The sequence below is a fragment of the Lemur catta genome, chromosome 12 (genome assembly GCF_020740605.2).
Source record: "Lemur catta isolate mLemCat1 chromosome 12, mLemCat1.pri, whole genome shotgun sequence".
Classification (NCBI taxonomy): Eukaryota; Metazoa; Chordata; class Mammalia; order Primates; family Lemuridae; genus Lemur; species Lemur catta.
This window is the reverse complement of record NC_059139.1, coordinates 23,620,105-23,636,368: the sequence shown is the minus strand read 5'-3', so window position 1 is coordinate 23,636,368 and position 16,264 is coordinate 23,620,105. Positions and strand designations below refer to the sequence as shown.

The following is a 16,264-nucleotide window of genomic DNA, read 5'->3' as shown; positions in this document are numbered from 1 at the left end:
CCAGGGTAAGTTTTTGTGCAACTAAAAGTGGTGTGTGGGAGAGTGAGAATCACATACTTCCTTTGTTAAGTTCACTTTCTAAATGAAAATATGATAAATTTGCTTGCTGATCATGAAATCCATATTAGACAGAAATCAGCTTGACTTACCTGTCTTCATGAAACAGACTACAGCCATCAAAAATTGCCTGTGTACTTTAGTTACCTGCTAACAATTCAAACACTCAACAAATCAACAGAGTATTTTTCTTTAAAAGCTCAGCATTTCTTCTATTACAGATTACTGAATTCTAGAAAATTCTAGAGATCACTGAATTTTCTGTCATGTGTATTTTGGTATGGATATCTTATAAAACTAGCTATTCTTTAAAATAAACAATTTCAGCAAGGAAAGGCTAAAATTTCACATTAATATATTTAAAAAGAGGTACTTCAAATATATCTTCTCTTCAATACAAGTCAATAAACATGGCAAGATTAGTTAATATACAGGAAGTCAACAAACTGTAGATTAAGACTGAACTTTTGTGAATCCCTGATATACTTGAAAGGTTTGATTTTGTATATTTGACTGCCAAGGCCTTAACTTATTTTAGTGTTAAGACCTAAAAAATCATCTGAGAAATTGCCAATTTTTGGAAAACTTTGGTTTGTGTAAGAGTTAAGGCTTATATGTCATATCAACATTTGGCTTATATTAACAGATAAAATATTGAAGCTTAGAATATATGAAAAATCCTAAAACTTAATTTCTAAAATTCCTAGATTTCCAATGAAGGGCATCCACAGCAATTCATCTATGACCAACTGAGGCAACAGAAGTCTTACTACTATACATCTATTTCCTAAAGCTTACTTTATATAGGGTCCCAAGTATGGTACTTCAGGAACTAGTTTACTTTCAGTAAGGGTCATCTCCCTTAATGCTTGATGTTCAACTAGCCTAGTGAGACACAATTACTCCAATTCCAGGTTTAAGTCCCTATTATGATGTTTATTAACAAATTACTGAATCCTTCCAAGCCTGTTTTCCTTATCTACAAAATAAGGATAAAATATGTAACCTAACGAGTGTTTGTGAGATTAAATGACAGCATGCATTGCCAGGTACACAGCACTAAAAATTGGCTTTTTTACTCACATCTCTATTTTTTAATAATCTCTGGGCTGGATGTTATATATATTCTTATATTTCCTCTAACTCTTATTGGTATATTATTATTTTCATAAGCTACCTCAAATCCTTTGTTGATATAAACAAATAAACTAAAACAGAAAAAAAAAAAACCCTAGTTTTGTCCCCAAGAATTCACAGTAAAATAGAAAAAGAAATATGCAATTAAGGGGAAGAAAATGAAGAGTGAGAACATATTTCCTTCAAGAAAGCATTCTGAAAGAATTCCACATAGGAAGTAGATCCTGAAGTTATTTTCATAGTGGTTTAATAGGTGTCACAAAAAGGTATTTTGTGGCAATGTCACTCTTCCTCGCAAATTGAATACCTTCATTTATTTGCCAATTTCATAAAACAGAATTCTAGAGGTCAATTTTTTGAGGTGATTTAAAAGTAAGTACACATTTTAAAAAAGAATTAAACTTAAAACAGACCTTATCCACTGTAAATTTTAGACATTACTATTTTTCTGAGTGTCAACTATGAAAATCAAGTGATTAAACATCTCCCTCCCAATTTAGTCAATATATTATAATTGTAGTAACTAATGTATGAATAACTTTTCCCAAAAAATGTATGACAAAACTTTTGGAATAGAAAATGAATAAACATAATAAGTAAATTATTCTTTTCAGCATTAAAAAATAATTTGTGAAAAATGTTGTGAATGTAATTATGAAGTGTCATATTCAACTCTATTTCTAAAATAACACGACATCATTTTAACTAAGAGAAATGCTGGTTTTCCAAAATAGCAGGATTGTTAACTTTACCCAAGTTTTAAAAAAATATCACCATCATGACATCACCAGAAAGAAATTGAAGCATACAAGGAATAAACTATAGTTTCTTTTTATATCAAAATGTACTCTGGAAAATGTGTTTGGCACAGTGCTAAATCATATATAGTTAATACTAAATATTGCAGGATACAATAAAACCCTGGAGTTAACTGTTTACACCCTCTTATGGGAATGAAAATAATAGATACCAATTATTCAGAAGTCAGCCTATACAAACTGTATAAACAATATTTTATGTTTTGCTTTGAAAACCAGTGATATAATAAATTTACATAAAGACTGCAAAATAATATAAATGGATTTAAACAGGTTTTTTACAATAAGAAATTCAAATGGAAACAGACAAGTAACAAAGAGAAGTAAAAAAATTTATTGCAGTATTCGCTCCACCAGATTGCCTGGGGATCCCTTTTCTTGTATTGTTTTCAGGGTGACCTAATACATCAAAATCTACATTTACAAAAACTCCTTCTGCAGATAGGTCATAGATACTGCATGCTTTTTTTTTCAACAGAATAAATTATATATCCAGGAGATTCTGCCATTTTACAGCCTGGAAAAACAATGCTTCCCTGGAAACTGGGCTAAGCTAAAGAAAGCCATCCGCTGCTAGGTTAAACTCCAAGAACACTTTATTAAGAACATTAACAGACTAATTTCCAACATTCACTTGTTTATTTTTTTAAACAGAAAGTTTTTTTTTCCAAGATATAAACAATTTTTGTTAAACTATAATACAGTGGGAGTAAAAATGAACTGAGAATCTGTTTCTGCTGCACAACAGCGAAGGGAGCTCCCACAAAAATGTTTGCCCAACATTTCCTTCTTTTGTTCCTGCATCCCAGGTTCCACTCTTACTCTTCATAAAACTGATTTTTTTTTTTTGCCAGAATGTTGATATTTCAAGTTTTTCTGCCTTTTAAAAAAATTCCTGTAAATTTGGCTGCATGTACAAATTCATTAGCTGGAAGTCCCATCCTTGGCGGCATACAGGGATCTTAAAGTCTGAACAACTTTATTTGTCAGCTTATTAGCACTTGTTAGAGCAATTTTTTTGTAAATAATGTCTGACTCTTTAATAGTGTCTACCCAAGGCACCAGTTTGCGGCCATCACGGCGCTTAGCCTCAGTCCAGGAGCCACTGTAGGAGCCTGCCATCCACTGAACACTGAAGCCATTGCTGGTTTTCTGTACTACTCTTGCAATTTGTGGTCGATCTTTGTACTTTGGACAGCAAATAGCGATGACATCCATGACGTCAACACTTTCATTCATCTGTGCTGCCAACTCCGTAGAGTCTGAATTTCGTTTTGACCTTCTCAATGACTAAAACATTGGGAGGGGGAAAAAAGACCAAGTGTTACACAAAAGAATTTTAGTGAAATTATTGTTTTTATTGCTTTTAATCCCTTGACGCCGGGAGCTGGGATTTCCCGGCACACTTCCATTGCCGGCAATGAGACGCACCGTGACCGCCAGCGCCAAGGGGTTAACATATACTTGTAAAACCATATAACTCTTAATTTGTACCCGTGTCTTTACTCTTATTGATATATAAAATTATATATACATATGAACCATAAAGCTACATAAAACTTAGCAACAATAAAAAGGATAACACGCATTAATACAATTCAAAGAAAAATTAATAACCCTTTATGTTGGATAAATCTCATTTCTGTTTTTTTTATTGTCTTTTATGTTAAACTTTCTACAAAAGGATGTATAAATGGTTAAGTAGAGAATCTCTATCTACAAAATGTTTTCTCTTATAAGTATTACATTACTTGGTGTACATTTAATAGACTGACATATATAAGCACATAAAAATCATTTTACGTAATACGCTGCGAAATACGTTGACTCCTCCTCCGCCTCACCCCTGAAGTGCCTCCTCCTCTATCCTCCCCATCACTTTCATCATCTTCTGTTTCTGCTGCTGTATTATTTTTAGGGCTGCCTCCTCCAAGCAGCGAGGTAATTGCTTTGTTCCGAGCATTTGTGCTAGCTGACACCTCCCCTTCTTCTTCTTCTTCATCAGGGTCCAGATGTTCCATGAGAAGTTTGAACTACAAAAAAAAAAAGATACTAATTCAGAGTTTTAAGTAAATATTTCAAGCAAGACTATTAAATTCCTAAATGTTTTCTATGGCAGTTGTTTGGTGTGGGTGAAATATGCCTTAGTTATTGTCCAAGTCAGGGGCTGGTAAACATTTTCTATAAAAGGCCAAATAGGAAATATTTTGGGCTTTGCAGGCCACACAGTCTCTGTCACAGTTACTTAACTCTGCTACTGTAATATGAAAATAGCCATACAATACAAAAATGAATGGGCATATATGTTTCAATAAAACTTTATCTTGTTTACAAAAACAGCCAATGGGCTAGATTTGGCCCATAAGCCATAATTTACTGATCCTTGGTCTAAGTCATCAAGCAACCAGGTGATAATAATCACTGACAGACATCTTTTAGTTCTCTGCCCTCTTTGCTCTCTGGTGAGATAAGAGGATACAAGAGAAAGCAAAGGGTGTTTAAGAATTGTAAGTAAGAACTAAAATATTTTTCTAATTCAGAGTATAATGTTTGCAAAGTCTAGGAATAATATGAAAACCATTGTGCAGATTTCACTCTTGGTCCAAAAAACTATATTTATGTTCAGCTACTTGCTTTAAGTAGATTAAAATATAAAACTTTATTTTTACTTTTGAGGAGAGCCCTCCACAGATATTTAAAAAATATTTAAAAAATTATTTTATTGTGATAAAATGTACATTAACAAAATTTACCATTTTAACCATTTTTAAGTACACGATTCATTGGCATTAAGTATATTCACAATGTTGTACAACCATTACCACTAACCATTTCCAGAGCTTTTCATCACTGAAAACAGAAACTCTATACCATTTAAATAATAACTCCTCATTCATCCCTTCCCCAGGGTAACCTCTATTCTATTTTCTGACTCTATAAATTTTCCAATTCTTAAAGATGTTTTAAAAGCACATTTTTACATACATACTCACATACTTGTTAAGTATATAAAAGATAGGCCAAACAGGGTAAGAGGATTACTGTTCAGTTTTACCTTTTATGAACTATAAACCATGTGGATTAAAAATACAGTCAGCCCTCCCTATCCATGGGTTCCACATCTGCGGATTCAACCCACCATGGATCAAAAATATTTGGAGGAAAAAACAATAAGAAATAATACAAATGAAAACCAATGTGCTATAACAACCATTTACATAGCATTTACATTGTACTAGGTATTATAAGTAATCTGGAGATGATTTACAAGTGTATTGGAGGATGTGCATAGGTTATGGGCAAATATTATGCCCTTTCATATAATAGGATTTTGGTTATCTGTGGGGGTTCTGGAACCAATCCCCTGAGGATACCAGGAGTTGACTATAATACACACACATATATTTTCCTATAATCTTTCACTTTTGCTAAAATAAAATTATTAGTGGGCTATTGTTTCTTGAGAAAAGATTATGATGCAGTGGGTAAAATGGGAAAGGCAAGCTTAAAGGAACTCATTAAAACCACATAGAGAAAACTAACCTTGATAGTTCATAAAGTTTACATGTACTGTAAAGGAGGTGGCTAGCCTTCTCCCCCATACCCCAAATTTACTTTTCAAAAAAGTCCTTAGGAGAAAGAAATACTTTTGGTTTTACTACTTACATCTAGATACTGTTTTACTATACTCCTCTTCACATCTTCAGTGATTTTGGAATTAGCCATATCACTCCGCAGGAAGTCCAGTGTTTGTTTTGGATGAAAATGAACTCCTGTTTTTCGGTTTATCGCTTTATCATATACTTTTGCAGATTCAGATGGAGAGTATTTCTGAATTTTACTGTTTTGGGAAAACAAAACCAACAACTTAAAAAGAAATCTCAATCTATACAAGCAACATGTTTGGAGAAATTAAGTAGGTAAGAAGTATCATTTTAATAAAATTAGTTTCTCACGTTTATTTTGTAATACCCTGATAGTGATTGTAGGGCAGCTTAGTACCACCTAAATGGTTTACCTTCTACTTTTTGAACCTCCCACCTATTTATTCTCCATACAGCAGCCAGACTGACTGTTTATAAAACTGTTTCAGATTATTAGCAACCCTGCTTAAAACTCTTTCCAACTCCTTACATTGCTCCCAGACCTTACAAGGTTTTAAGTTATTTTGATCTTGAACTCCAGGTCTCAAGTGATCCTCCTGCTTCAGCCTTCCAAAGTGCTAGGATTACAGGCACAAGCTACCACGCCCAGCCAGTTATTTTTAATTAGCTGCCAATATTTAATATTCAAGATATTCCTCATAAAATATGGATTTCTAGTATCTCTGAAAAAGTGGGAGCTCCAGCCGTATAGTACTCACTTTCTTCTGTGGCAACAAGCTATAGAAACCTGAGAAAGCTCCACTTAAATGACATGAAATAACCTATTTACATGAAACATACTCTTTCCAGTTAGCCACTGTCCAGGTCCACTGTACTCTCATTATCTGTCCCCTCTTAACACATGACTCTGTAATTTCTAATCTAAGGTTTCAATGAATATGAAAAACCACTAAAATTCCATAGGTAGAGGCAGAAAAAAGATACCTTTAATGACTAATGGTGAATAAAATTACAGGTGCCCTCAACAATCAATATTTTTTCTATCTCTTACTTTATAGAGTACTTTAAAGACTATTTGGGTTCTGGGTTCTGTTAGAGCTCAGCCTAGTTGGTATACAACTATTATTTCATATCTCTTTTAAATTTGTAATCTATTTCAAAGTTAGCCTGATTCTCTAATAAGGCCTTTTTAAGGAAATCAACAAAATAAATCCTTTCATTTGTAATACACTGTCACCAAGTAAAGAAATATATTTTTTCTCCCTTGTTCAATAAGAGAATGGATAAATTATGGAATATATCACATAAAAGAAAAACTATATAGCAACAAAAAGGAAAAAAACTCCCTTTTAAAAAAGAAATATTTCTAATATTAAAGTAAGCATGCAATCAGACTTGAGTTTCATATTTCTTTTTTTTTGAGACAGGGTTTTGCTCTGTCACCTGGGCTAGAGTGCAGTGGTGTCATTGCTCACTGCAACCTCAAACTCCTGAGCTCAAGCAATGCTCCTGTCTTGGCCCTCTAAGTAGGTGGAACTACGGGCACGTACCACCACGCCCGGCTAATTTTTCTATTTTTTGTAGAGACAGGGTCTTACTCTTGCTCAGGCTGGTCTTGAACTATCATCCTCAAGCAATCCTTCTGCCTTGGCCTCCCAAAGTGCTAGGATTACAGGCATGAGCCACTGCACCTGACTATTTCATATTTCTTTATTATTTGAGCAGTTTTTTCTCTGTTATATAACCTTACCTATCAGAAAATCCACAGAGATTCTTCAAATGTTGTTTTAACATCAGAAGCAATAAAATACCCTGGGAGACATTTGCAAATTCAATTAAAGGAGCTGAATTTTCTGGTAAACATTTCATCACTGAATTTATATCGTCTTCTGAATCTGAATCTGAATCTGAATCTACACGTTTCCGTGATTTCCGAGGCCTAGAAACTTCTTCTTCACTTTCACTTGACTCATTTTCCTTATTAGGTGACGATTTTCTTTCTTTCCTTTTGTCCTTTACCATAGACTGAAAAAGAAAATTATTCTGTTTGAGAAACAATAAAAACAAAATACCACTAACAAATACAAGCATGCTCCATTCAACGGCTTCAAAAAGCTTTCTTAAACTATTATTTTATAAACCTCTTGATTTTCTACAAACAACTGGAGATGTAATCCTTGTGGGAAAAATTAGATTCCAAGACTAAATAAAATCATATATAATACCCACTCCTCCCTCCTCTGTAACCATTCCCTTCAAAAAAATCCTTCTGAAATATCATTCAAAGGGAAACTATTTTCTTATAAGGATAGTAATAAAAGATAAATTAGTTATCAAAGTATCAATTTGGTACATAGAAGCTATTATAGAGAAAAAGCAGTAATTACAATTTAAATGAGAATATAACTTGAACATCCCTAGCTTCTATCAAACTCTCCCTTTCAAGAACTTTTCAGCAAGATAATACGCAACTTTCCTTGAGTACTTAAATTGTATTTCTTTGTACTTTACGAAGACGTTAGCTTTTAGAAAGAAACAAAGTCAACTGAGGTTAAGCAAGTATAGGGGGGAACCAAATTACAAAAGCAATTATTCAAAACTAACTGTTAGATAAAATAGGACAAACATTTACAAGTATATTCACAACAGTAAGTGACATAAAATAAGAGAATATGATGACTAAAGTTCCTGGAAAATTATTAACTTCTCAAACTTTAATGTGTATGTTAATATTCTAGGAATTTTGTTAAAAATGCAGACTTTGTTTCAGCAGCTCTGGGGTGGAACCTGCGGTTCTTGCAGCTCTGACAAGCTCTCCAGTGAGTCTGGTGCTGCTGGTCTGTGGTCCACACTTTAAGTAATAAGGATTTAGATACCTCTATAATTCCAGCCCTTAGGAGGTATCTAAAATAATTTCCCTGATTTACTAGTTTGACAAGCCTGAGTTTTGAGCCCTGCAATTTTATAAAATGAGATCTACTTGTATTATCAGGCACATGAGACTACTCCACTCAATTTGTAAAGAATTTACTGAGCACTCACTATGTTAGCACCACTCACTCTGTTAGTACACCAGGGCACTTTTATAATTAAACCAATTACATTTTCTCTTAAAAACCATGACAGAAAATACATAAGATTTATAACAAGAAATTTAGTAAAGATTTTGGGCACACGATATGCCAACTCCATTATTATGCTGTTATTGAAGGATAAAAAGACCAAATTTTTTGTTTCCTTGTAAATAAGCTATCTAATCATCTCCATCTCTATGTTTTCATGTGTAATGTTGGGATCTACAGCATTACAAGATTTACAGAATAGCAAGGTGCTTTTAAAATGGGCTTTAGATGGATATGTGAATGGACACGGAACACTTAAGGTCAGAGCATAAAGTGAGAGAAATAAAGAAGTGGGATGGCTTATCAATAGAACACAACCCACATATGTATAAAAAATGTACCCTAAATAATCAAGAAGTGGAATGGCTTTAGATCTTTCTGAACAGAAATAAAATGGTAACCCACTTCATCTCCCAATTCAAGTACTGCCCAAGATTTCAATAAGTTCATTTAGAAAGATTTTATATACCTGTGAAAAGAATGAAAAACAAAACATTGAAAATAGCATACCTGCACTTTGACAGATACATTAAGAATAGTAATGTGTGTAACTTACCTCCTTGAATGACTGCAGTAGGTTACTACCAGAAACTGAGAGTGTAATGTCTATATGATGCATTATAAACAATGGCTCTTCCTGTGTCTGGTATGGAAAACAGGCTAGATTGTCTGCTATGTACAAGAGCATAGTCACTTCTGTTTTCTGTAAATTTAAAAAAAAGGTACATACGTTTAGTGGATAATCTAGAAACCCAATCAAAAAGCTTTTTTAGAAAAAAATATTACAGGGTAATTTCACCTCATTTAATGTTAGAAAGAGACAGAGATAGAAAAAGACAGAGACAGAAAGCAAGGGGGAAGGAAGAGAAAAAGAGAGATGAGGAAGGGGAAGAGGTAGAGGGAGACAGGCACAAGAAAAAGGGAGCAAGGGGAAGAGAAATGGATTTCATAAAATAATCTTATACCCATTTTAGGAGATTTTATAATGACTTACACCATGCTACCTCAAGAGAGAAGAGATGAAATTTTTCAATGCACCCAAGTGAAATTCCTTGAAGTTTTCTTACAGAGTATATGGAATCTTTATGATAAATCCATACCACATCAGAAAGTATACATGAGTTCATAATTATGTCATTGTGCTTGTAACAGTTTAGCCCATATGGAGATCAGTTACACAGTTACTATTCCACCCTCAAAAGTAAGTAGCAATTATAGTACTAATACATGGGTTTAAAAAAAATGCAAAATTCATGTACTCATAAAACATTTGTCAGTTTCCTCTGTATATGTAATTTAGAATGTCAGAGTTGTTTTGACAGTGCAACCAGGTTCACATTATAAAAACTCTGAGGTAGGCAAAATTTAAGAGAAAAATTACGGTTAGTACTAGTTGTTTGCTTTAAAGAAAAAATAACTTAAACAGAGACTTTCAGCATTTCATGATCACACAGAATATAAACAGAAAGGCACTGAACATTTATAGGTCAAAAAAAAAAAAAAGGTAAAGAAAGAAAAAATAGCAACCAAAAAACATTCCCTCCTACCATCTACCCATCCAAACAACATAAAACCTAACAGTAGCAGTAGCAACAACAAAAATCCCATACGACAGATGGAGTAAACTTGCTATTTATAATATTACTCTCACTCTATTTATTTTAAAATATGCATCAACACCTACATGTTACAGTTGAAAAATGCAGAGAACCCTACCTCATCTATTAGTTTTAACACTGTAATTCATATACATGTACTTTTTCCTGATAAAACTGAACAAACCTTTTCAAAACTCTGAAATTCTTCAACTTTAGTCATAAAAGTCCTAATTGCTCTTTTCTTTCAAATTCAAACTTCCTCAAAGAGTAGACTCCTCCTCCCATGTCTTCCCCACTACTCTTAAATTAAAATCTGCTTTTGTCCCTCACCAAGTTCACCAATCATCCCACCACCCTATTTTTCACTTTTTATTCTGCTTGACTTCTCAGTAGCATCTGACACTATTATCCACACTTTTCTTCCTGAAATCTTCTTGTTCCTTAGTTTTCTCTTCCTAGCTCTTTATTCCCCTTCTATGTCCTTCTCAAGCCAACTCCTTTTCAACCTGTGTTTAGCAACAGTCCCATTATTCTCTCAAGTGCTCAGGATAAAAATATTCCCGTTATCCTTGAACTATTCTTCTCACAGAGTCTCATTTAATTTATTCCTTCCTAACACCATTTCTCCTTTTGTACTATCCATTCTTTTTCCCCCTACTGTCATCATCATGCATCAACATCAGTACGAACACAATGCTGAGAAATTCACACTCCTGAAATGCTCTTTGATACCTGTCCTCATCATTTTATTCAAACACTTTCAATGGTTTTCCATCATTTACAGGATCTTCTATATACTAAGCCTCAATATGATCTTTCTGCCTCAGTCAAATAACAATCTATTCATTATTTCCCACACATTCTTATTTTTGTATTTTTATTCACATTTTTTACCTCTGCCTGGTACATCTTCCTCCCTCCTACTTTATACAGTTGCTCCCTCTCATCTAATACTTCTAGGCCTTCAGTGATTTGTTCGTCTTCTGACTTCCTTTGTTGGAGACAGTCAGAAGAAAGCACTACATTATGAGAGCTAGATTTCCAGTTTAGAATTTCATACGCTGAGATGATAAAATATCCACTTGGTGACATAGAACAGGCAGTGAAACCACACAGGAATGAAGCTCAGGAGAGAGACAAAGACTAGAGCAATACCATCAACATAAACCATGAGGTACTCAGGATACAGTAACCTTAATCACCATTTATTTTCTTTATTTTGGGCCCTATCCCTACAACTTGAAGTAAAATCCTCTGAGTGCAAGATCACTACATGATACCATTTTGTACACTTAGCATAGTGTCCTACATACAATGCAAGCTTAATAATGATCATGATATGATGATGATAAATTATATTATGAGCATTAGGCATTTTTTTTTTTTGAGACGGTCTCTCACTCTGTCACCTGGGCCAGAATGCCGTGGCGTCAGCCTAGCTCACAGCAAAGCAACCTCAAACTGCTGGGCTCAAACAATTCTCCTGCCTCAGCCTCCAGAGTAGCTGGGACTATAGTTACATATCACCACATCTGGCTAATTTTTTCCATTTTTGGTTGCCTGGGCTAATTATTTTTTCTATTTTTCTTTAGTAGAGATGGGGTCTTGTTCTTTCACAGGCTGGTCTCAAACTCAAGTGCTCCTCCCCGGCTGCAGCCTCCTAGAGTGCTAGGATTATAGGTGTGAGCCACCATGCCCGGCCATATTCTGGGCATTTCTGAAATAGATGTAATATTTATTTGCTAGTTCATACGTCTAAACATTTCATGTAGTACTTAAAGAGGTATAATGAGTTATCTATACTCTGGTAATTATAATTTTGCTTTGTTATGAAAATCTGGTATCAAGCTAACAAGTAATTAAAATAAAAAAATATCTATTCTTTTTAAAGCTGCTATACACATAGACTCATCTGTAAGTTTTATGTGGGCCGATAATACATCTGTCTTTACTATTCTATGTCTAACCTCTTAGCACAATGGCTGACACACAGCAGGTGCCAAAAGAATACATAAATTAAAAGGTAAACTTAAAAAAAAGAACGCTGTTTTCTTGGCTTATGGTCCTGGCCAATGCAACTTGTACAACAGCAAGAAGTGTCAAAACTGTAATTACAGTAGCTCCCCCTTCTTCATGGTTTCCCTTTCTGCAGTTGCAGTTATCCATGATCAATCGTGGTCCAAAGATAGGCGAGTATAGTACAGTAAGGTATTTTCAGAGAGAGCGAGAGAGCAAGAGACACCACATTCACATAACTTTTATTATAGTGCATTATTACAAGTGTTCTATTTTATTATTGTTAATCTCTTACTATGACTAATTTATAAAATAAACTTGATCATAGTCATGTATGTATAGAAAAAAACAGTACAGTCATGTGTTGCATAACGGTGTTTTGGTCAACAATAAATCATATATACAACAGTGGTCCCATGAGATTATAGTATCATATTTTTAATGTATATTTTCTATGTTTAGCTACACAAATATTTATCACTGTTACAACTACCTACAGTATTCAGTACAGTAACATACCATACAGGTTTGTAACCAAGAAGCAACAGGCTATACCATATGGCCTAGGTGTACAGTAGGCTATACCATCTAGGTTTGTGTAAGTATACTCTATGATGTTTGCACAATGACAGAATCATCTATGTATTTCTCAGAACGTATTCCCGTTGTTAAGCGGCACATGACTGTATATATAGGGTTCTGTCCTATCTATGGTTTCAAGCATCCACTGGGGCGGGGGGTGGGGTGTCTTAGAACATATCCTCGAGGATAAGAAGGGACTACTGTAGACAAAGCAGGCTCTTCATTAAAGAAGCCAAGGTGAACAACAAGGGATCTCAGCAGCCAAAAACCTATTATTCTCTTACAATATTTGAGTTGTACAGAAAATGACAGAAGTTCATTGTATTTATTTATTTAAGTGATAGTTTAGTGATGTCCTTATTTAAAGATAGGCTTACAGGAACTGCTATCAGGTTTATAAGATACTCAGTATGGCAGCATGATAATACTTTATTCCTTCTATTCATTCCCATGTAAAATTTCCTCTTCAATTTTGACTACATACCTTGTAAATAACTTAGTGGATTAAGGAAACATTTAATAAAGTCACTATCACATACTAAAATTGTAATATTTAAAAAATGGTGACTTTTAGCCACAATATTTCTAGAACATTTATTTTCTTAAAACAATAAGTTTGTATGCTTACTGCTGTGTCATCAAAGAGGTTGAGTAAAGAAATAAGAAACGCTCGTCTGTGTTGGCGGTTTCCACGGATCATGGAGTAAAGATGTGAACACAAAGCACTAGAGGACTCGTCTTGTCTGAAACCCCTTACAGGATCTTTTAGGCACGTGTTGATTGCCTGTTGTACCTGGTAAGACATCTTCATACCAGCCACTGCTTTCATCTGAAATCAATAAAACCCTCATTTTTGTCAGGGAAATTAAGAGTCAAATTAAAGATATACATTGAACATTACATTCTGAGGCTCACTTCTTTATTTAGTTTTCTTATTTAAAATAATAAAATCATACAATGAAGTGCTAGAAGAAACATTAGAGATCATCTATTATAACACCCTCATTTTATAGAAGAAAAATTTGAGGTCCGGCAGAATTGCTGCTGCCAAGATCACACAATAGAGTCTACAACCCATGCTTCCTGATTTTTAATCCATTGTGCTTGCTGGACTGTCACTTCTAGGCCAACCTTTAGAGTTAATTTTAAACTAGAATAAACAGTTCAGAGGACAAACTTAGTTGCATGTTTAGAAGATAAGTACTAAGCAAAACATTTTATTCTAATGAATATGAGCAAGACATTTTCAAAGACATGGTTTACTAAAAAAAGATGTTTAAATTTAGGTTATACAATTTTAAAATACATACATGAATGAATCCAGCATATTTTTTGTCTATTTCCACAAGCTGCTGATCAGCCTTGTTCCGCATAGCAGGTTCTGGGTCTGTGCCCATAGCAATTAAATATGGCACACACTGGAAATAAAAATAAAAGATTTATAAGATATCACACTAGTTAAAGCTTTAAATGTATCTTGACATATGTCAAACTTGTATATGTGGAATATATGAATTTAACCGTATAGGCTTTCCTGTAAAGGCTATGTTTCAGTGTTCTTTTAAAACTGATAAATCTTTAGATTTAATTTAAAGCAAGAAAGCACCGGAGCAGCAGCAAAAATACTGATATGGTAAAATTTAAAGAATTTCAATGTAAATTTAGAGTTTTTAAAAAAGTATTCCCATACTAACAATATCTATTAAGATTATGATACATACTACAAATGTATAAACCAATAATTTTTCAAGTTTGACTGAATTTGCTTTATAAAGATAATACATGGCAAATAGCAATTTGTTTTCCATACTCAAAGCTAGGAAAATATAATTTTTTTTCACAAAGTTGATTTCAGATGTGGCTTCAAGGATCAGATAGTTGGTAGCAGCCATATTCATTGTATTTCTAAAGTTAAGAAACACCACTGGTGGCCGGGCACAGTGGCTCATGCCTGTAATCCTAGCACTCTAGGAGGCCGAGGCAGGAGGATTGCTCAAGGTCAGGAGTTCGAGACCAGCCTGAGCAAGAGCGAGACCCCGTCTCTACTAAAAATAGAAAGAAATGATTTGGACAGCTAAAAAATATATATAGAGAAAAAATTAGCTGGGCATGGTGGCGCATGCCTGTAGTCCCAGCTACTCGGGAGGCTGAGGCAGGAGGATCACTTGAGCCCAAGAGTTTGAGGTTGCTGTGAGCTAGGCTGACGCCACAGCACTCTAGCCCTGGGCAACAGAGTGAGACTCTGTCTCAAAAAAAAAAAAAAAGAAAGAAAAAGAAAAGAAACACCACTGCTATGTTAAATGAATCTGAATCAAAGAGCAGTAAGAAGGCCAGAAAAAAACAATAATAAACATAATACAACTTTAAAATATAGACATGGCACTAAATAAAATGAATGATCATGCATTAAGTCCATCAGGAAACAAAAAAGTCTATAGAGAACACTATTGGCTTAACTAGCAAAATCTGAAAATGGACTGTATGTTAGATAATATCGTATCAATTTTAAACTTTCTAAATTTAATGATTATATTATGTTTTTGTATAGTTTTATTATGTCCTTGTTTTAGAAAATACATGCTGAAGGCTGGCCGCAGTAGCTCATGCCTGTAATCCTAACACTTCTGGGAGGCTGAGGTGGGAGGATTGCTTGAGGTCAGGTGTTCGAGACCAGCCTGAGCAAGAGCGAGACACTGTCTCTATAAAAACAGAAAAAAAATTAGCCAGGCATGGTGGCATGTGCCTGCAGTCCTGGCTACTAGGGAAGCTGAGGCAGAGAATCACTGGAGCCCAGGAGAATGAGGTTGCACTGCACTCTAGCCCAGGCGACACAGCGAGACTCTGTCTTGGGGTTTGAGGGGGGAAGAAAATACACGCTGAAGTGTTCAGAGGTAAAGAATCATAATATCTGAAACTTACTATCAAATGATTCAGAAAAAAGTAGGTGTATAGAAAGAGATAAAGCAAACATGGCAAAATGCTAACAAATTATGAATATAGGTGAAGAATAAAAAGGAATTCATTGTATCACTTTTGCAATTTCTTTATAAGTATAAAATCTGGAAAGAAGTTAAAAAAAGCATATATAATAAAAAGCACCAAGAAAGATTCCTAAGTATTTCAGAAAGGTGAGAGTCTGAACATACTGTTGTACATTATAATAAGTGATCTTGATGATGATCACCAGAGTCATGAAGAACAGGCTAAATATTCATTAATGTGCTTTGTTTCGGGACACAAGGAAGACCACAGCATATTTAAATACAGCATATTTTTTTATAAGTTCCATGAAATATAGCCAAAATAAAAATCTTGGAGAGTATAGTCCT

The 16,264-nt window shown here is 34.3% G+C and overlaps 1 protein-coding gene across 5 annotated transcripts in view; it reads right to left on the bottom strand.

The window, feature by feature from the left end:
- Nucleotides 1–2,323: 2,323 nt before the first annotated feature.
- The window catches only part of NIPBL (NIPBL cohesin loading factor), a 185,999-nt gene continuing 172,058 nt past the window's right edge, over nucleotides 2,324–16,264 (bottom strand). For 4 of the 5 annotated variants that reach the window (XM_045566302.1, XM_045566303.1, XM_045566305.1 and 1 more), the window contains 7 exons: nucleotides 14,246–14,353; nucleotides 13,564–13,764; nucleotides 9,296–9,442; nucleotides 7,368–7,642; nucleotides 5,679–5,853; nucleotides 3,857–4,045; nucleotides 2,324–3,302 (listed from right to left, as the gene is read on the bottom strand). In XM_045566302.1, the coding sequence (XP_045422258.1) occupies nucleotides 2,937–3,302; nucleotides 3,857–4,045; nucleotides 5,679–5,853; nucleotides 7,368–7,642; nucleotides 9,296–9,442; nucleotides 13,564–13,764; nucleotides 14,246–14,353 (1,461 nt within the window). In that variant the 3' untranslated portion in view covers nucleotides 2,324–2,936. Of the gene's footprint in view, nucleotides 3,303–3,815; nucleotides 4,046–5,678; nucleotides 5,854–7,367; nucleotides 7,643–9,295; nucleotides 9,443–13,563; nucleotides 13,765–14,245; nucleotides 14,354–16,264 lie in introns of all 5 variants that reach the window. The other variant, XM_045566304.1, reaches the window with a different exon arrangement.